This window comes from Lithobates pipiens, unplaced genomic scaffold (genome assembly GCF_037356315.1).
Source record: "Lithobates pipiens isolate NorthernLeopardFrog02 unplaced genomic scaffold, aLitPip1_a1.2 Scaffold_28, whole genome shotgun sequence".
Classification (NCBI taxonomy): Eukaryota; Metazoa; Chordata; class Amphibia; order Anura; family Ranidae; genus Lithobates; species Lithobates pipiens.
This window is the reverse complement of record NW_027507789.1, coordinates 111,022,067-111,044,526: the sequence shown is the minus strand read 5'-3', so window position 1 is coordinate 111,044,526 and position 22,460 is coordinate 111,022,067. Positions and strand designations below refer to the sequence as shown.

The 22,460-nt window shown below is 43.4% G+C and overlaps 1 protein-coding gene across 1 annotated transcript in view; it reads right to left on the bottom strand.

Annotated features, from left to right (window-relative positions):
* The window catches only part of STAT3 (signal transducer and activator of transcription 3), a 177,405-nt gene that overhangs the window by 81,974 nt on the left and 72,971 nt on the right, over window positions 1-22,460 (bottom strand). Inside the window, exons 3-6 of the mRNA XM_077459528.1 lie at window positions 10,378-10,522; window positions 6,735-6,833; window positions 3,584-3,679; window positions 3,411-3,492 (exon numbers count right to left, since the gene is read on the bottom strand). Of these exons, the coding sequence (XP_077315654.1) occupies window positions 3,411-3,492; window positions 3,584-3,679; window positions 6,735-6,833; window positions 10,378-10,522 (422 nt within the window). The remainder of the gene's footprint in view (window positions 1-3,410; window positions 3,493-3,583; window positions 3,680-6,734; window positions 6,834-10,377; window positions 10,523-22,460) is intronic.

Below are 22,460 nucleotides of genomic sequence, written 5' to 3'. Positions count from 1 at the left end.
TAGTGGCGCTATAAGAGGACTAGACACTCTTACCCCGCTTGAATGATTGTTTATAGAAGAGCCCACTTCCTATTTGATCTCCAAACTATATCGGCTTCTGGGATCAACCTCTGCTGTCAGCAAGCTGGCTTCTATACGGGAATGGGAGCGCGATCTGGGAGGTTGAGTTCTCAGCAGACCAGCAGTCACATGTATAGACTCGCATACTCCAGCTCTATCGATTCCAGGACACAAGAAACTACAAGCTTCTGAACCGCTGGTACAGTGTACCTGCAGTACCATCACGCATCTACCCCTCGGCCATAGACTGCTGTTGGCGTGGCTGTGGTCAGGAAGGCACCCTCCTCCATATTTGGTGGGACTGCCCTGTAGTTAACCCATCTGGGTAGAAATTCATGCCTTTATAAAAAAAAATGCCCTGCAGATCGAAATCCCGTTTTCCCCAACTCATTATCTCCTGCACCTCCCCGCCCTTCCTTTGAGCCACTACAAAAATAAAAGCGCATTCCCTCACCTCTTAAACGATGCTAAGCGGCTTATACCTCTACTGGAAATGCCTGCAGATTCCTACTATAACAGAGTGGCTTAAGAAGGTGGACGAAATTAGGGAGGCAGAGGAATGGGTGGCGAGGTGCAAGGACAAGAGCTTACGTTTCAATGGGCTCAGTGGCGGAATCATACTGCCGACACAGACCCAGTACCATCTAGCCTGGATGTTGCCCTGTTGGGAGTTAGCAGAGCCCTCACTGAAGCTAAGGAGGCCTGTGACTAGTGATGTGCATACCTGATCATGAACGCTAATCGCAGTAAAATGACCTGTACCCCCCTTTTCCTCTCCATGGTTCATAAGGCCTACAATGGAAAACGACTTCAAGGTGCAGCATACCCTTTGTAACCTGTTATGTTCTTCCCTTTAGGCACCATCTTCCTAACACTCTGATGGTTACATTGGACGGAGAAGGGACCTGGTGGCCCGGTAGGACCTGCTCCCACGAAGGCCACAGAGGGAGCCCAAGAGGTGCTTCCCCCTAGCCGGACCCTGTTGGCCACATGGCTCAGGTGTTGTACAACTTTAGGATCTTTGGCCAAAACAGCCACTTTACACCTGCAATAATGACACGTTGTTGACTCTATTGTACATTGTATGTTTAACAAAAGATTACATAAAAATAAATAAAAAATCCAAAAATAGTTGTGGCTGTATTTTTCTTCTCTCTCTCTATTGTTCTATCTCATGTTTGCCCTTTACTGTTCGCGCACTATTGTTCTATATCTATTGTTCTCTCTCAGTTTTATTTTTACTATGTTTTATTGTATTTGCTTTTCAGGTATGGTATGTTATACTGTAATGTTTCTTTTATTGTTAACCATCATTTGCTTAGCAGGTACACCATTCAGCTGCAGCACGGGTTTATTTATCTTGACAGCAATAGCGTTTGCTCCCACGATACGCAAAGCCGCGATGCCAGCTCTGTCAGAGGTGATTTCACCACCACAGTTAAAAAAAATGGTGCATGTAGGCCCATCATTAGAAGTGGGTGGATGAAGGGTAGTATTCTAATGGTGGGCATTGAACATATGTTGCTGGACTTTGAGTGGTTATACCAGAAAGATGCCTACAGATTTAGGTATTCTTTTCAGCCAGCGGTCGACTTTCATGTAAAAGCAATCCGAGCAGCCAATTGGCCTCTAGACTACTTTTATAAGCAGTGGGAGGGAATGTCCCCCCCCCCCCCACCCCCACCTTCCATGGTTTTGTCAGGCTCTCCTGTCCCAACAGGGAACCCAACAATGCAGCCGCTGGTTCCACTAGCTGACCACAGAGCTGATCAAAGACCAGAAGGACTTTAATCATCTCTATGGCCTAACAAACCGGAAGCTATGAGCATTTCATGACTTGGCCGGATATAAACAGCGCCACTGGGAAATTGGCAAAGCATTTTATCACACCGATCTTGGTGTGATCAGATGCTTTGAGGACAGAGAAGAGATCTAGGGTCTAATAGAAAAAAACGTAAAAAAAAAAAAAAAAAAAAATATGAACAGCAAATAGCCAGTCATACAAAGGAGCTATGTGCATCATTGTTGTACTGTACAGACAATACACTTTTAAAGCATTTCAGTTTTTGGTGGAATTATTTTTTGTGACTGGACAAGAGTGCATTGTTCTTTTAAAGAACACCATCTACGATTCAAGGAGTGGACAACTCCAGGAAATGTTAGACCCTAAAAAAGGAGGAGAAGACACACTCTAAATATTTAACTGTGCCTGTTTTTTTGTCTGCAAGCACCACTCCAAACATTTGCGGCATGTAACAATGTAAGATAATAGTGCACACACCCCTTTTAAGTTTAAAAAATATATAAGAAAAAAGGGTAAAAAGTTTGTAGTACAAGCTGCAGAATAAAAAAACAAAACAAACAGTTCTGTATTAAAAACTCTCGGCGCTTACGTTTGAGTATACACATCTGCTGCGCCCTACTTTTTTTGTTAAGTTTTACATTTTTACTTTGTTCTAGAGAATGACACAGGAGTAGTAGGGCAAGCCCAGTACTTCATTAGCTTTAGGCCCCTTCCACATGAGGTAGGACTCTGTTGGAGTTTGCCTGCTCAGCGGGGAATCTGTCCACTAATCCCCACTGAGCAGGCGGATGGCTGATCTGTGTTCGTTCTGCTTATGCAGAGCAGACACAGCCTGCTCTCCTCTATGGGCAGTCGAGTGTAAACAGACCACCTTTTCTTTAACACCAAACTGACATCCGATTTGCCAGGTAGATGGGGAACTGTTTTTAGCAGATAGAATCAGATCTCGGCGGATGTCAAGGGACATGTCCATTGACACCAACCGCTCCACAGAGGAGACTGAAGGGTCCGATCGGGTCCGCCTGTAAAACCAATGGGTGGACCTGAAAGGGGCTAGTATGAAAGGGGCCTTATTCTAGTATAGGTTCCAATAAAATTCAAAAAACATCACTCTCTAGCAAGGCACTTTGCTTACAGTTAAAGTGGTTGTAAACCCTTACAACCAACTTTGACCTACAGGTAAGCCTAGATTAAGGCTTACCCGTAGGTCCAAGAAATATCTCCTAAACCTACACGGTTTAGGAGATATTTGCCGAAAGACAGGCACCCACCAAGAAGATGGACGCTCGGAACTACAGGGGACAGCGGTGACTTTGCTGGCTCCTGTGTCAGGTAAGTGACACATAATGGGCTACTATGCGATGCATAGTAGTCATTATTCTTTACCTTTGCAGGGAATGAAAGAGGAAGTAAACTCATCAGGGTTTACTTCCTCTAACGGTTTCTTTCACAAATTAATGAAGCCAAGAAGCTGCCATTGTAAAAAATAAAGACTGTCCGCATACAGCATGCCTCTGTTATGATGAGGACATCACAATAAACTCACCACTTTGGCTTTTTAAAGTTTTGTAGTTGAAGTCAAAATCATCTTGAAGATTTTCTACCACTTTCATTTTCTGTTCGAGGTCCTGTCAGGCAAGGATGCATGAATTAAAATAACAAAAATAGCTAAGAACACAAGACAGAACAAAACACAACACAACTCCTTGCTGCCAGTACCTGGACTTTTTTCCTGACATCCTGCAGGTGCTGCTCCAACATCTGTTGCTTTTCAGTCACTACAGTTGCTGTGGGATGGGATGCCGGGCCCCCTTGCTAGATTGTAAGAAAACCAGTCAGACATTCTTATAAATGAAACTACAGAACAGATGAAAAGGAATGAAATCTCCATTACATTGAAAAATGCAGAATTAACACATTTCTTACAAAATTATTTACATAACAGCTGATACTTCATTCTCTTGTGAAAAACTACCAGTAAAAAAAGAAATACAGAAAATGTGAACTCGTTCACAGTGAATCTGACTTTGAAATGCAGGTCAGCGGGACATGGCTGACATCTGTGTGGCTTCATGAACAGATGTCTATGCAAGTCACACTTGAAATTGCAAAAAATAGCTCAACCTTTTTTTTTTTTTTTTTTTTTTTAAATCAGGGAGGCACCGCAAAGTCGGAATTGCAACGATTTGAACAAGTCCATTGCCAACAATAGGGTGCAACATGTCATGCGATTTGGACCTGTCAAATCGCACTGTGTGAACAAGGGCTTAAAGAGGACTTCTCAACAGTATGTTCTAAACTGTAAACAAGGAATTGCATTCATATAGGCAAAAGCAGGCAATACACCTTTACTTCAAAGAAAAAGGCAAATTCCTAATTTATATCAAAAGGTAAAAAATGTGTGAGGGAGGGACAGCTCATTACAGGGGCCCAAAATAAAAGTAGAACTGTAGGCAAAACTTTTTTTCCCCCCAGTCTGGATAGAGTGAGGGTTATAACCTCAGTCAGATTTTTCTTCACATTTGAATCCCATTGTGGAGGTTCACCTTAAAGCGGGAGTCCACCGGGAGTGCGCGTTTTTTTTTTTTTAAAAGCCAGCAGCTACAAATACTGCAGCTGCTGACTTTTAAAATAGTGACACTTACCTGTCCAGCGCGCCCGCGATGTCGGCAGCCGAAGCCGATCTCTCGATCGTCTCTCGGGTGCTGCCGCCGCCATCTTGGGTATGGGAATCAGGAAGTGGAGCCTTTCAGCTTAATTTCCCGGTTCCCCGCTGCGCATGCGCGAGTCGCGCTGCGCAATGAGGATGGACCCGCTGCCTCTGGGATCTGTGTGTTTCCCAGCAGGCAGCCTTTCGGAAAGGGGCGCAATCTACGCCCCTTTCTGCAGAGAGCTATCCAGGAAGTGGGTGCAGATACCTGTACTGTACAGGTACCTGCACCCCCCTCCCCCCTGAAAGGTGCCAATTGTGGCGCCAGAGGGGGGGGGGAGGATTCCAATGAGCGGAAGGTCCACTTTAGGGTGGACCTCCGCTTTAACTTCATGTCCTATAGCCGAACAGGAAGTGAGAGAAAATACCTGCAAATTAACCACTTGCCTATTGGGCACTTAAACACCCTTTCTGCCCAGACCAATTTTCAGCTTTCGGTGCTCTCACACTTTGAATGACAATTACTCAGTCATGCAACACTGTACCCAAATGAATTTTTTGTCCCTTTTTCCCCACAAATAAAAGCTTTCTTTTGGTGGTATTTTATCACCTTTGGGGTTTTTATTTTTTGCGCTATAAATGAAAAAAGACCGAAAATTTTGGAAAAAAAATAACGCATATTTGTTTCTGTGACAAAATTATGCAAATTATTAATCTTTCTTCATAAATTTTGGCCACAATTTATACTGCTACATATCTTTGGTAAAAATAACCCAAATTAGTGGATATTATTTGGTCTTTGTGAAAGACAAGTCAGAAAGGTACAAATACCCCCCAAATGACCCCTTTTTGGAAAGTAGACATTCCAAGGTATTAAGTAAGAGGCATGGTGAGCTTTTTGATGTTGTAATTTTTTCCCACAATTCTTTGCAAAATTAAGATTTTTTTATTTTTTTTTAACAAATGACACCCCCCAAAAAATTCTGCTACTCCTCCTGAGTATTACAATACCACATGTGTGGGACTTTTTCACAGCCTGGCCACATAGAGAGGCCCAACATGCAGGGAGCGCCGTCACATGTTCTAGGAGCATAAATTACACATCTAACTTGTTGACTACTTATTACACTTTTGAAGGTCCTGGAGCACCAGGACAATGACACGTGACACTGATGACAGATGGCACTGATGACAGATGGCACATGGCACCGATGACGCGCAACACTGATGACAGATGGCACTGATAAGTGGCATTGATGACACGTGACACTAACAGATGGCACGTGGCACTGACAGATGGCACTAACAGGTGGCACTTTTTTTTCTTTTTTTTAACTTACGCCCGCTGCAGCCGTTGATCTCTCCCTTCTCACACGCTGTCTGTGTGAGGATGAAGAGCGGCGCTGAGAGATGATCTCATATGTTTACATATGAGATAATCTCTCACTGGACACGCCGATCACGATGTAAACGGCTGCTGTGATTGGCCGTTTACAGCGATCTGTGACTGGATGTGTCCGAGGGACACGGCCAGCACAGAACTTCCCCGATGCGCGCCCGCGGCGGCACGCAGAGGGGATGTAAACAGGAGGGTGTCCGCTCTGTAGCCGCCTTTCGGCTATAGGGCGGGCGCAAAGCGGTTAAGGGAATTCATTGGAGATTACCAGAACTAGTGTTCCCATTGCAAGAATCCCCCTCTATTACTTTTCTGGGGACAACCCAAAATGTGGGATTTTCTTTCACTGGTAAACAGGATAAATAGAGGGTGAATCTCCCCTAATGGGGGCACAGACAGCAATAAAAACTCAGATGTTTTAATCCCTCTCTACTCTATCCCCCCCCAAAATTTTTTTTTAAATCTTGCCTTTAGTTATACTTTAACTCTGCAGGGAGCATTTTGCTTATTAGCAAAAGCAAAGGGGGGGGGGGGGGGGGATTCTAGAACAGACGCAGAACTCTCATCAATTACATGCATTGTGTTTGGCAGCATTTCAAGTAAAACATTTTCAGAGACCACTTTGTAATCCCAAGTGGAATCATAAAGAAAGAATTTGAGCAGGTAAATATACAGCATGCTTCAGTTTTCCAGAACCGTACACTAGTAAGAAATATGAGGAACTAGACCATTATGTAATGCTGGTATAAAATACAACCATCTACAGTTAGCTAGTACAGTTTGCAGGACACACTACATTCCATCCACCATCAATACCACCTCACCTGGGCAGCAGCTGCTGCAGTCTGAAGAAGTCTCCCCTCTTCCCACAGGCATCGGGCTACTATACGTGCAATTTCCATTGGTTTTTCCAGGTACCTACTCTGTAATGACAAATTGCAAAACAGTGAAACCTTCAAGTGTAGGTTCATTCTAGATGCTAAACGTTAATTCACCCTGTCATACTATACAATATAAAGCCAATTATACATTAAAAAAATGTATTATATTAGACACAATTTTTATATACAGTGCCTTGCGAAAGTATTCGGCCCCCTTGAACTTTTCAACCTTTTGCCACATTTCAGGCTTCAAACAAAGATATAAAATTTTTATTTTTTGTGAAGAATCACCAACAAGTGGGACACAATTGTGAAGTGGAACGAAATCTATAGGATTTTTTTAAACTTTTTTAACTAATAAAAGGAAGAAAAGTGGGGCGTGCAAAATTATTCGGCCCCCTTGCGTTAATACTTTGTACAGCCACCTTTTGCTGCGATTACAGCTGCAAGTCGCTTGGGGTATGTCTCTATCAGTTTTGCACATCGAGAGACTGAAATTCTTGCCCATTCTTCCTTGCAAAACAGCTCGAGCTCAGTGAGGTTGGATGGAGAGCGTTTGTGAACAGCAGTTTTCAGCTTTCCACAGATTCTCGATTGGATTCAGGTCTGGACTTTGACTTGGCCATTCTAACACCTGGATACGTTTATGTGTGAACCATTCCTTTGTAGATTTTGCTGTATGTTTGGGATCATTGTCTTGTTGGAAGATAAATCTCCGTCCCAGTTTCAGGTCTTTTGCAGACCAACAGGTTTTCATCCAGAATGGTCCTGTATTTGGCTGCATCCATCTACCCCTCAATTTTAACCATCTTCCCTGTCCCTGCTGAAGAAAAGCAGGCCCAAACCATGATGCTGCCACCACCATGTTTGACAGTGGGGATGGTGTGTTGAGGGTGATGAGCTGTGTTGCTTTTACGCCAAACATATCGTTTTGCATCGTGGGCAAAAGGTTTGATTTTGGTTTCATCTGACCAGAGCACCTTCTTCCACATGTTTGGTGGGTCTCCCAGGTGGCTTGTGGCAAACTTTAGACGGGACTTTTTATGGATATCTTTGAGAAATGGCTTTCTTCTTGCCACTCTTCCATAAAGGCCAGATTTGTGCAGTGTACGACCGATTGTTGTCCTATGGACAGACTCTCCCACCTCAGCTGTAGTTCTCTGCAGTTCATCCAGAGTGATCATGGGCCTCTTGGCTGCATCTCTGATCAGTCTTCTCCTTGTCTGAGCTGAAAGTTTAGAGGGACGGCCAGGTCTTGGTAGATTTGCAGTGGTCTGATACTCCTTCCATTTCAAAATGATCGCTTGCACAGTGCTCCTTGGGAGGTTTAAAGCTTGGGAAATCTTTTTGTATCCAAATCCGGCTGTAAACTTCTCCACAACAGTATTACGGACCTGCCTGGTGTGTTCCTTGGACTTCATGATGCTCTCTGCGCTTTCAACAGAACCCTGAGACTATCACAGAGCAGGTGCATTTATACAGAGACTTGATTACACACGGGTGGATTCTATTTATCACCATCAGTCATTTAGGACAACATTGGATCATTCAGAGATCCTCGCTGAACTTCTGGAGTGAGTTTGCTGCACTGAAAGTAAAGAGGCGAATAATTTTGCACGCACCACTTTTCAGTTTATTTGCTAAAAAAAGTTTAAATTATCCAATAGATTTCGTTCCACTTCACAATTGTGTCCCACTTGTTGGTGATTCTTTACAAAAAAATTAAAATTGTATATCTTTATGTTTGAAGCCTGAAATGTGGCAAAAGGTTGAAAAGTTCAAGGGGGCCCGAATACTTTCGCAAGGCACTGTGTGTGTATATGTATCTATCTATCTATCTATCTATCTATATACACACACACACACACACATATACACATTATATATATATATATATATATATATATATATATATATATATATATATATATAACATTTCAAACAGAAATAGTGGTACAGGTAGGGGCTGCATTTGGAAAAGAAGCTAGAAAAAAGCTGCACAAATCCAATAAGCCAGGAAGGAAGTGAACTTAAATTACAGCTGGAATGAAACCTTCTTAAAGCCTGACAGCTCTGGCTGGGAACCGCTGTACTAACCTTGTGAGGTTAGTCCAGCGATCTAACACGCTGAGCGGATGTGTTCTGACAGGGGGCGGTCCCCCTGCCAGTACACTCTGATCAGTGCTCTCTGCCATTGGCTGAGAGTGCTGATCAGTACTGTCGACTGCTGGTTTTCCAGCATACACGTCTGACAGAAGCCAGCCAAACTGTTGGACAGACCAACATACACACTGGCAGAATGTGGGCCAGTATTTTTTTTAACCTACACTTAATGCGTTATGCGCCTTAGTGCCGTATTTAGGCACGCCAAGTTTTTTCTGCCTGAAGGCTCCACTCAAATGCAGTTGTGATGGGGTTTTTTTGCTAGCTTGTAAACTGTCCCTTACAAAAATGCTTGTAAACACCCAAACATGCATGGACACATAGGCTAACCTAGTGTTGCGTCTACAGGCTCAAAGAAAAAAAAAAAAAAAAACTCCAAATACCAGTGTAAACATTTTTATGCCCAGTGTGTTCAAAGCCTTCACATTTCTGTTGTCTTTAAAAACAGATTGATCACAGCTATTTAAAAGGAAACCTGAGGAATACATAAGGCTCCCATTGACGACTTCCTCCTGAAAATACTAGCTACCTAGCGGTCTCTAATTTTATTGCCTTCTGGGTTATTGACCCAGAACAGGCATGTAAGTCACAAAAGTCAGGAGTTCCAATTCTTTACATTTCATCAGCGACTAAAGGTACTGAAACCACTGAATCTGTATGGGGGGCAAGCATTGCAAAAAGTAGGTAGGTGGTGCTGAATCCCCAGAAAAATCTGTCATAGATAGTGTGGAGTTAGTCATTTGAAGTGTTTTGGCACTGGGCGCCAGCTCTCATTCACTTGGGTGTATTTGGGTGCAATGGGCAACACAAGTATAATCCTCAAAAAGCAACAATGTGTTAAATTTGTATATTATATTTTGTCTGCCAAGTTGACTGTTGTGTCAGCAGATGCGAAAAAAGGTGCCTTGAACTTAGGAAGAACTGGTCAGGGAGATTTTTCTAAAAGCAGATTTTGAAGATTAAAAAAAATAAAAATAAAATAAAATGGATTTTTTTGATTTTTATCCATTATATTTTAATAAGGATGCTTTTGGAATTAAAAAAAAAAATCTAAAGATAGTTTTCTATAATTTAGCTTATTCAGCATGAAATTGAGCTTAGTTATGTAGCATAAGGTTGTATATTCTGCAATATTTACATTTTTGGTAAACTCATTCAATGAATCCAAGCTCTGCAAGCTGAGATAACATGCACTGCATTGATGCATTCACACAATTTCACAGTAACCATGAGATAAAACAAATTTCAGGAATATTGCTTTAGCCCATTGTTTTGCAAATTTATGTACACCACAAACTGTATGATTGAATCGGTTATGACAGCTGTATCATTAGGGCAGTGCCAAGTTACTCCACTGTAAACCACAGCTGAATCATAACACAAATAGCTTTTGCATGAATGGCAGTAGAAAGTATACTGTTACCTGTAGGAACTGCTTTATTCTCCTGAGGTTGTGCTGGTAAAGGACATTGGATTCCTGTAGGAATCTGCTGTACTGCTGGTCTATTTCACCGAGAAGATTGTGGAAAACTAGAGTTGCATGCGACTCCTTGCTGGCAGCAAAACCCCTGCAGAGAAATGTGGTTTTATTTTGCTATACAAAACACATACCCCCAAAATATTAGAAACAAGGAAATTTGCGCTTTCATACTGACCAAGTACATTACTTTTTTCCATTACTTTATCTGCCAACATATTGTATTCATCAACCAATCCAAATCAGACTTGTTCTCACATATTATCCACTATCGGATTATGTGCTACAGCTGAATATGTAAAGAAGCAAAAATTGTATCTACACTTGCAATGCTTTGTTAAAGTAGTGGTGTAATTGCTGAATTTGGCCCACATGAAGAACGCTAATTGCAAATACAGTTCAATACACTTCTGCAGCATTTCCAGGGATGTCAGATGCCAGCATTTCTCCCTGTGTTCTGTGGTTTCATCCACTCACTCCGACATCACACAGTAGTGATAATGTAGAGGCCAGGGGAAGGAACCACTAGGTGACCAGGCATTCAACACTGGGAAAGGTGCAGGATGTTGAGGATTCTTCTGCAAGCACATCTTGGGAAGACAGTTGAGTTGTGTGCTGCAAATAGTACAAGTGTGCCTTACTTGGCAGGCATGCCTTAGTGTAACTTTTAGCAAGTCACTATAACAATTATTACGGACTTCACCTAAAATACCAGTTTCTACGAAGCAAAAATTGATCGCAAGCAGATGTGACATTTGCAGTGAACCAAAGACTTTCATAAACCAAGTCATAGGAGCAATAGCATAGATATACTCATTAGGGCTCCCATGCACATTAGTGCTTTTTTAGAAGCTCAAAAAAAAAAAAAAAAAAAAAAAGCCGTCAATAGCATTTGTGTGGCGGCTTCTAGTAGCATTCACATTTTCTTACCGTTTTTACAAAACATGAAGAACAATGCTTGAAAAAAAAGCAGTTGGGAGCATTTAGTATTGTTTCCTGCCAGGAAAATTCGCCAAAAAACTTTCACTCCTTATACGCTGAAGCTCAAAAAATGCTATGGCTCCATGCACACTGAAGCTCAAAAAAGCTATTTCTGGACGCCAGATTGCTGGCAGAAAACGCTGGTTGAAAAACCTGCTTTTAACAGCGTTTTATACTAGCGTTAATGAGCGTTAATGAGCGTTTTACAGCGTTAGCGTTAATGGGCGTTTTTTATAAAAATACACAGAGGACACTCCAAAAATCCCACAATGCATTGAAAAATAGAATGCCGAACACTAATGAATGAGCGTTAATGAGCGTTAATGAGCGTTTGTCGTTTTTTGCCGCTGAAAAACGGCACTTTGAACGCGAATTTCTGGCGTTCAGAAAAAAGCCCATAAACTCCACTGCTCATTAAAGCTGAAAAACGTCCATGTGTGCATGGACACATAGGCTAACAGAGTGGAGTTTATGGGCTTTTACAAAAAACGCCCAAACTCCAATAAACTGCAGTTTATCAGCTTCAGTGTGCATGGAGCCTAACAGCCTAAAGTAGTGTCCATGGAAATAGGATAACAGCAGATAATTAGCTTCCAGGAAGAGAAAGAAAAAAAAATAAAAAAAAGCTAACAGCTCTGAGCTTTAAAAAAAATAAAATATATAATCATAATTTTTTATTAATAATAATAACAATAACAATAACAATAACAATAATAATAATAATAAATAGTGTGCATGGAGCCTTAGCCAGGATCAATGAAAGGCTTGCTTTAACCAAAACTGGTAATTCATTTAGGAGTGGACTCCAGGGCCATAAACAAAGCTTCCCAGAAATATATAAATCTTGGCTTGCATATCAATAGTGGTGGGTAATATACACCACATTCTGAATTGATGTAGTATTGATTTGGGAATGGACTTTATGGGTGCCCAAGGATTACAAAAACAGATTTGTTAAAAAAGTTAATTGAATACAAAAGTATAAAAACATAGGTAAGATACCAATATTCTGTCATCAATTGTTTTCTTACAGGGGTAATTGACTGCCTCATATTGTCACACCCTCTTCGATAGTAACAGGGTTTGAAAATCTGAGAAAGTCATAAACCCCGTACAAAACAAGCGATCACAGGACGATTTTGAACTTCTAGATTAATATCTGCAATATGCTTTTATACTTTTGTTCTAAAACTTTACACAGTTAATACAAATCTGATCCTTGGGCACCCTTTAAAGTCAATTTCCTAATCATTACAATATATAGCTATGAACTGCTCCTCTAACAATCATAAGGCAGTAAAAAAATATCATTGGTAGAAGATATTTTAGCAGGTTATGCATATCATAGCAGACAAACCTGTACTTCTTCAGTATCAAATGATATGCTAATCAGACAAACCAGTAATTGTTTACAAGACTAGTTGGTGATGGATAACACATGACACACAGTACATACCATGAAATTATCATAGCAGTAATAGTATTGAAGTAGGGTCCAAATGGGGGGGGGGGGGGGGGGGGGGTCGAGATGGCTACAGATCTTAGGATCCAGAGCACTAGGAATTTGTTGCACCACAGATATAGCCTGGGTCATCACCACCAGTGGCGGCCCGTCCATAGGGGGCGCCCGGGCGCCGCCCCCCCTGTGTGGTAAAAAAAAAAAAAAAAAAAAAAAAAATGTCAAAAAAAAAAAAAAGTTTTAAAACTGCCCCTTTAAAAAAAAAAAAAAAACGGTCTTTAAGGAAGTGCTCGAGCGCCGGTCACACTGCACGCCGGGAAACGCCACGCCAATGCAATCATGAGATTGCAGGCGTGGCGCTTCATTTGCGGGCGTTTAGCCCGCCTCAGGGCGCTTTCTGAAGCGCTGAGTAGCTTCCGCCCGGCGCTGTAGTATGTGTTACTACGGCCGGGCGGGCAGTTTGATTGACATCTGAGTTGACTCAGATGTCACTTCCTGTCTTCTCTCTCCCATCTCACCTGAGAGAGGAAACAGGAAGTAAGACGAGTAGAGCGGTGTGAGGAGCGGCTGCGGAGAGCACACAGTCAGGTAAGGTGTGTGTGTGTGTCAGTGTGTGTGTGTGTGTGTGTGTCAGTGTCAGTGTCAGTGTGTGTGTGTGTGTGTGTGTGTGTTATAACCTATTCAAAGACATTTCTCTTTAGTAAACATGCCCTGCAAGGGTCAGCACAGGATTACAGCACAGCATTGTACAGTCTAGAAGGAACAGCAGGTCAGGCCTCACAGGGGGAGAGAAAGCAGTCTGCTATTTGTCATCTGTTATCTTCAGTCTGCCCAAGGAGTGAGATTCGGAAGAGAGGAAAGCTCTGATGTCGGCTGGGCAGAAAAGCAGTGATCAGGGCTGCAGTGTAGTACTGTTTGCCTGCTTTTCCCACCTGTACTGGAGCTCTCACTGTCCGATCCAGTCACCCTGGGTCACAGGCCCAACCGAAATACTCTTTGTTTAGTATTACTGGACAGAAAATTGAATGCTGAACAATAATCTACAGGTTTTTAGAATGCAATTTGCACATGTCGAACGATATTATTATTAATAGAATATTAATATTAATATAAAACTGTGTGTAAGGGAGGGCCATGATACAGTCATAAACTTGATGGCCACTCCTCAGAGGCTTAATTGATCAGATGGCCTCTGTCAACACCCCTTTGATCCCAGAGATGCCAGTTTGACCGTTCTCATGTATGATCAACCAAAAAACATCTGTCAAGTTCCATACTATAATCTTGGAAATTTCTGGGTGTGGCTTATGAGAAGTGGGAGGGGCCAACCCTGGATGGGCGGGGTCTTGCGCCCCCCCCATCCTAAAACTTCACCAGCCGCCACTGATCACCACAACATATGGATAAGCATTTCTGGGTCAAGGTTAGTCCTGGGGCACCATGGGTTATCTGTCCTATCCCATCTAGCATGTTTGTTTAGAGCAGACATTCTCAACTAGGGTTCCTCAAGAGGTTGCTTCGGTGGCCCTTGAGCGATGACTGATTGACCTTCCATCTGATGGTGCCTGCTTAGTCCTGGGACCAATGGCACTTGGCAGAGCCAGGGGCATGACACGAATGATCGTTTTAGCTGTCTAAAAAGGAGGAATTCTAATCACCACTGTAAGGGGGGACATTCTTCCCTCTAACCACCAATGCAAGGGGCATTGTCCCACTGATATCTGATGAATTAGTTCCAAGCCCTTATTCCTCTGCATTAGAATGTTGAGAACAGCTGTTCTAGAGCATCCAAGCTACAAGTATTGGTAAAAATTATTAATTGGGGAGTTTAAAATTCTTCTGACAGAGCTGAAGGGTCTCAATATGTCAATCTCCTACAATTGGTGCATATACTGTACCTGATGCACAGTGAGCCATGATTCAAAACCATCTAGGCTTGGCTAGTTTAGTATAGTGTATAGGAGTGTTTTTGGCATTTTATATTCAGACACATCCATTTTTTTTGGTGAACATGTTTAACCACTTAAGGACCAGGTCTATTTTTAGTTAATAATAAAGTTAAAATAATTTATTTTGCTAGAACGTTACTTAGAACACACAAAACATTAATAATATATATTAGAAATATAGAAATTTAACAGATACGTAGGGTATATAGGAGGCGCAAAAAAACACAAAACAAAAAGGTAGAGGACATAACAATGATTGATCACCAGCTTATATAATAATGATTCGTCATATTTAAACACCAGAAAAGAATCGCAATTGTAAAGCATGGTACATACAACCATAGCACAAGTAATACATTGTGACGTGTATCTGTGGTCTAAGACACATACAGGAATACAAGGACCAAAAAGGTCAGAAATAGTGTCAATTTGTGTCTGAGGGGGTCAATACATGGATAATACATTGCGAATAAGAGAAAAAAAAAAAAGTGATGGCAGAGCAGATCCCTTAACCCAAAGTTAAAAAGCGTAAACTTCAATGTCAGAGTGAAATACCATTGAACAGGGGTTTTCCATATGTGGATAAATTCCAGGGAGCCCAAATTATATCAAATTGCTCCATTGAGTTGTGTGTGATAGTTGTGATATATTCCAAATGTTTAATGTCAGCAATTACCGATAAGGATTGGTTTAGAGAAAGGGGGGGGGGGAATAGGGGGCCAGTGAAGAGGGATGCATTATCTAGTGGCTGTCAGTTTATGGGAGGATAGTTTTCTCACATATTTGAGATTGTCTTTAGCCAGTTCAACTCCAGAAGGTTTACCCCCCTTCATGACCAGGCCATTTTTTGGGATACACCAGTGGTCATCAACCCTGTCCTCAGGGCCCACCAACAGGCCAGGTTTGCAAGATAACTGAAATACATCACAGGTGAGATCATTTGCTGCTCAGGGATAGCAGTATTCTAGTCTACATCTCCCCAAGGTAATACATAAAACCTGGCATGTTAGTGGGCCCTGAGGACAGGGTCGATGACCACTGGGATACACAACAAAAAAAGGTCCTTGAGCGCTATAACTGTCAGCCGTCTATGGAGGTATGCATATGGAGTGCAAAATAAGCTGAAGTCCAGTGCACTAGCCAACCACTGGAAAAGGTGTCTAACATGGGACCAGCATAAAAAATGTCAAACCTTTAGCCAAGTACAGTTGATTTATTTGATGCATGCTTGAGAGAATTAAAACCAACTGTGCTGTGACTGATAATAAAATTGTAGAAATTTGCAAAAGCAATCATAAAAATAATTATTATTGATATATTGTGAAACAAATATAAGCACGATACCACGAAGACATCCAGATGACAAGATGTTAACATCAAACGGTAGGCTTCAACACTCAGTCATAGGGTGGACAACCGGTTCTCTGGAGGGAGCCATCAGGGTGGGGGAAAAAAAAAAAAAAAAACACAGGGTCACAACTGGGAAATCCAGTGGCTGGTCGCAGGTATCAAACCCGCTGTGCCACGGGAGGTGTGTTATAGCGCACGCCTCTGGAGAATGGAGCCAGAGAAGCCGATCAAGCCGACGGGACCAGGCTCCCGAGATGACGTGGACGTCGGTCAGAAGCGGAAATGACTGGGATGTTAATCTGTCGGGGTGGACTGCAAGCTCAGTGTTAATTTTTTGGTATAAGGCACTGCGCTATTTTAACTGACAATTGCGTGTTCGTGCGGCACTGTACCTAAATAAAATTGATGTCCTTTATTTTTTCCCCACAAATAGAGTTCTCTTTTGCTGGTATTTGATCACCTCTGCATTTTATTTTACATTTGTTGTGCTATAAACAAAAAAAAGACAGACAATTTTGAAAAAAATAAAAATATTTTTTTTTATATGAGAATCACAATTTTTTTGCTTAGAATAAAAAGATCATGATTTTCGCGGCGTAAAATCTTTCACATTATACAAAAAATAAAATAAAAAACAGGCTAACTTTAATAAATTAAATTAAAAAAAAAAAAAACTAACCAGTAAAGTAATTTTCTCCAAAAAATTCGCATTTGAAAGACCGCTGCGCAAATACAGTGTGACATAAAATATTGTAACAACCATCATCACCGCCATCTTTACGATTTCTGCATACCAGGACCTGCTGGGGCTACAATTGCCTGCTTTCATCCAGCTTGATCCTGTAAAGAAGCCGTGGTAGCAACTGAATAGGGAAAAAAGCCTAACTCAGTGAAAACTGACCCCATGGGGTCACCATGCATCTGTCTCGCATGCTAGTGGATCCCTTGTCCTTAAAGTTGACCAACTACATGTTGAACCTGGACCAAAAAGATCCCCATCTTTAGCATATAGCCAGAAAAATGTTGGGGTAAAGGGACCACTCCCCCAGGAACAACTGCTGGCGACTTTCCGATAGGTAAGGAACATCCTTTTCCGCCCAAGCTAAAATATGGTCCACCACACTCTGAGCTGCGTGACCCTTCGTGCCCCCTTGGCAATTGATATAGGCCACAGCTGAGGCATTGTCGGATTGGATCCTGACAGGACAATCCTGTAACCTTAATGTTCAGGGCTTCAGAGCCAGACGCAATGCCCGAATCTCTAGGATGTTAATGGGCAAGGCTTTTTTGGTTCTGGACCACTGTCCCTGGACAGTAGTCTTTTCCAGTACTGCTCCCAAACCTAAAAAGGTTGGCAACTGTCGTTACCACTTTCCAGGTAACTGGTATGAAGGTTTTTTTCATTTTGCAGATTCCCGGATACCAAGCACCAACCGAGGCTCTGGACAGCCGCATTGGCAAGTCTAAGCTTGAATCGTTTTGTTCCAAGCAGACAGGATACAAATGGAACTGGGCACAGGCTTTGAATGAAGCCACCATCTTTCCTAACAACCTCATGCAAAGGCAAATGGAGGGATCTCCTTTCCACCTGACCATCCGCACCAGCTCTCTTATGGAGGTGATCTTTGCCCGAGGCAAGAACACCTTTTGTGGGCTGTGTCTATGATCAGACCAAAGTACTCCAGCCTTTTCTGTAGTTTTAACGAATACTTCTCTAGTTTGAGAATTCAACCCAGATTTTTCAGGTATTTGGTTGTACTGAGCACGCTTTGCTCCAAAACGAGCCATGACTGGTCTATTAGCAATAGATCATCTAGGTACACCAAGACTGTTATGCCCTGTGCCCTTAACCTGGCTAGAGGTGGGGCCAGAACTTTTGTAAAACACTCGGGGTGCTGTAGCTAGCCCGAAGGGCAAGGCTACAAACCAAAAATGCTGCTGTTCTACCTTGAACTGCAGAAAACCTTGGTGAGTGGGAAATAGAGACATGCAGATGTGCATGCAGATGTGCATCCCTGATGTCGATAGACACCAGAAGTTCTCCTCCTTGTAGAATAGAAATCACTGATCTGATCGACTCCATGTGAAAAGAGCGGATTTAGATTTTTTAGATCTAGAATGGGTCTGACCTCTCCATTTGGTACCATAAAGAGGTTTGAATAAAACCCCAAACCTTGCTCTTCTGTGGGGATTTGATCACCCCCTGAGCCAGTAATCGGTCTAGTGCCCGATCAGAGATAGCCTTTTTCCTGCATCTTTGGGAACGTTTGACCTCAGAAAGCGAGACGTTGGAAACTTCTAGTTTATATCCTAAAGACAGAGAGATGACCCATTTGTCCTGAATTCCTCTTGCCAGACTTTGAGTATTGCAGAAGTCTCCCCCCCCCCCCCCCCCCCCACTCTGGCGAGGGTGGGGTTACCCCTTCATAATGAGGCTTTAGAATGCTGCTTTGCAGGTTTCTGCCCCCGGGACTTGACCCTTTCCTCTAGAGTCCAACGGCCACAGGCCTAGAGGCGGATGCCCCTGGCACAGGAAAAAAGTCCGCTTGAATGAAAAGTGTTCATACTTTCTTTTGACTGGCAAAAAGAGTACTTTTCCCACTAGAAATTATTTGTATGTATTTGTCCAAATCATGCCCAAATAGCTGATCCCCATGAAAAGGAAAACCAGTCAGGAGACTGAGAATTTTTGGTACCTTCTTTTGTGATGTCTTTTTTGGGAGCCGTAGTGCCAAGCATAAAAGCAGAGGCACTAAGTAAATGTACTACTTGCTGAGTTCAGCTGGATGCCAAGTAAAAAGTGTGTCCTTTACTGGGAATATGCCTGGATGCAGCGCTTTACGTGACCCTACCGCTCCTGTGTCCTGTGTGATGCAGCTGTATATCTCCTGCTCTTTCGCTGAGGAGAGTTGTATCTTTTGGTGTATGTGCTGCTGAAACAAGCACCGTTTGTATCTGCAAGCTCTGTGTCCCCAGCCCCTGCGCTGTGTGCCTCGTGGAGGCTATGTCCCGCACTTAATGCCGTGCTTAAGCCACTCCCCCTCGGCACATCAACATGCCCCCTTTTTACATTTTGAAGTGGTTCCTACGCGAGCAGCGTTCAGGTCTTGCCAGTCGGCAGACCCAGTGCGAGGAGAGGGGAAGAGAGGCTGGAATTCCTCCTCCACTGTGACAAAAAAAAAAAAAAAAAAAAAACACACGATACATACAAACTATATGGGAAGCCACCACACCCCCCACTGATGTACCTGCTAGCCCCTTCTCTCAGAGGGAAGAACACATTACTTCTTTCCTGATAGGAATCCTCTGACGAGCTGCATGAATGAGACCACGCACCTCCTCTTAGGCATTTAACAGAGTTGGACAGAGGCAAAGTTAAAACGTATGCGCATTTACTCCCTCTAGTGGAGACTTAAAGTGGAGCTCCACCCTCTTTTTCAAGTGCCCTGCATCCCCTTCTTCTCTGCCCCCTTAAACACATTTGGCATATAATTTTTTTTTTAACTCACAGTTTTATCTTCAATAGTTTTCTTGCTTCCTGTTTCCGGCCGCGGCCTGAATGCATCATCCCCTGTCTGCTATGCCTCCTGGGAGATGTTTTTTATCAATCCCAGAAGGCACTAGGGGCCGCTGGGCTGTAGTATCGCGTGATTTCCAAACCGGAAATGACGCAATACAAGGCGGCGCCGGCCGGCGCCATTTTAAGTAAGGGCAACATGGCCTTTGTTGCCAGTGTTCATCCAGCATCCATAGCAGCAGAATCCTCATTGCAGAGAACAAGCGCCTGGAAGATCAAGAAAGAAGCTACTGCTCATCGGTAAGTGTGTGCTGTGTTATGTGCTGGGGACATGTGCTTTGCTGTGAGATTAGATTTTTTTTGTATGTGCTGTGCGGTGGGGAGGGGAGGGGACATGTAATGTGAGGTGTTTTTTTTTGTCCTGTGAGCTGTACTGTGAGATGGGACACATGTGTGGTGGGGGGGCGTGTGTGTGTGTATGTGTGCGCGCTGGGACACATGTGCGGTGGGGGGGACGTGTGTGCGTGTGTGTGTGTGCGCGCTGGGACACATGTGCGGTGGGGGGGACGTGTGTGTGTGTGTTGTGATGGGGGACATGTGGATGGGAGATGTGCTCTGCATTGGGGGTACATGTGGGGGGCCATGTGAGATGTGTGGTGGGGGACGGGGGCTGTGCTGGGACACATGTGCGGTGGGGGGGGACGTGTGTGTGTGTGTGTGTGGGCTGGGGCACATGTGCGGTGGGGGGGGGGGCACGTGTATGTGTTGTGATGGGGGACATGGGACATTTAGTTTGCTGTGATGGGGGACATGTGCGGTGAGATGTGTTGTGGGGGGACATGTGCTGTGCATTGGGGGGCCATGTGAGATGTGCGGTGTGGGGGGACATGTGAGGTGAGCTGTGTGGTGGGGGGGGGGCAATGGGTTTGGGGGACGTGGGCTGCACTGGGGGACATGGGAGGTGTGGGGGGAGATGTGCGGTGGGGGGGACGTGTGCTGTGCAGGTAGATTTTATGTCTCTATACCCCTCTTCCCACGTCACCCTCATCTGCTCTCCCCTTTCAACTTGCCCACTTCCCCTTATAGAATGATGAAATAGTCATTAAATTTATTTATTTTTTATTGTAGGACTGTAGAAATTCATCTTTACTTGGTCTACGCCATTTACAGGTAAGCAATGAACAAAATAATGCAATTTATCAACAAATGTGTAGATTATTTTTTTTTTTTTTTATGTATAATTGAATTTTTGTTTTTATTGTTTTAAATCTCTAGGTTGAAGATCAAAATGATTTTGCGAATTTTGAAAACAAAAAAATTAAGAAATAGTATGAAAAGGTTCCTTACGCTACGCTAAGCTCAATAATATTTTTAAACTCTGTCTCCCCCCCCCCCTGTCCCCCTCTGTCTCTCTGTCCCCCTCTGTCTCTCTGTCCCCCTCTGTCTCTCTGTCCCCCTCTGTCTCTCTGTCCCCCTCTGTCTCTCTGTCCCCCTCTGTCTCTCTGTCCCCCTCTGTCTCTCCCTCCGTCTGTCCCTCCCTCCGTCCGTCTCTGTCCCTCCCTCCGTCCGTCTCTGTCCCTCCCTCCGTCCGTCTCTGTCCCTCCCTCCGTCCGTCTCTGTCCCTCCCTCCCTCTCTGTCCCTCCCTCCCTCTCTGTCCCTCCCTCCCTCTCTGTCCCTCCCTCCCTCTCTGTCCCTCCCTCCCTCTCTGTCCCTCCCTCCCTCTCTGTCCCTCCCTCCCTCTCTGTCCCTCCCTCCCTCTCTGTCCCTCTGTCCCCCTCCCTCCCCCTGTCCGTCTGTCCCTCTGTCTCTGTAGCTACAGGCATCATTCAGATATCAGCTTTTTCAGCCAGCGATTCCCTAGACCATAAGAATGATCATAGCGGCTGTTCCGCTGCTTGATCGTTCTTAGAGGAGATGAGAGGTGACGACCCCCGTCCCTGGATCAGATGGGGCATGTAGTTGGCCAACCCAGCGAGTAGCTAAGGTCTGCTCACGCTCGATGGCCAGGCTGGGGAGACTACCAGGATCTATATTATCCAGCCTATCACCCAGCCTGGCTGTTGATTGTAGATCACAGGAATCAAATGCAGAAAAAAAAAGAAAAAAATTCCCAGGACCAATGGTCCCACCGGGAGCCAGGTCCTTCTACACTAGGCAGAAAAAAAAAACAGCTGCTGGATGCAGTGTGAGGGGTTATAGCCAGTAGGGCCCCCCCTGGGCGGTACTGTGCAGTTTTGCTGTTTTTAAGTTTCTGCCTAGTCCTCTCCTAAAGGGGCGATATAACCCTAAGGTCAAGATGAAGATGCGGTGTCCGTCAATGAATGAAAGAGAAAGACTAAATTCCACAGCAGCACACTAATCAAATCTCCTAAATAATATTGTGCTAAAATCAACATAAAAGGCCCATACATAATAAAAAGGTGTCCATATAGCATATCCAAAAATATATGCAAACATATGCAAATTAATACATTCCAACTTAAAGTGATGAAAAATAGTGTGAAACAAAATCCTTCACCAAAGCAGAGTGTGCCACTTCCACTCCTTAAGGAAAAATCTCACCAAATGCTGTTGTCGTTCACGCTTGTGTCTGGCAAATATCACCTTGTTAAATGTTATTGAAGAGCTGCTTAAACATGCCACTCTCCACATGTGTGGTTTTCGAATTTGAGACATATAGTGTGAGAAGATGGAAACTAAATGACTCACTAATACAGGACCAGGAAGTCATTGGCAAGATTGAACAGGAATTGTCATGCTCTTTTGAGTTAA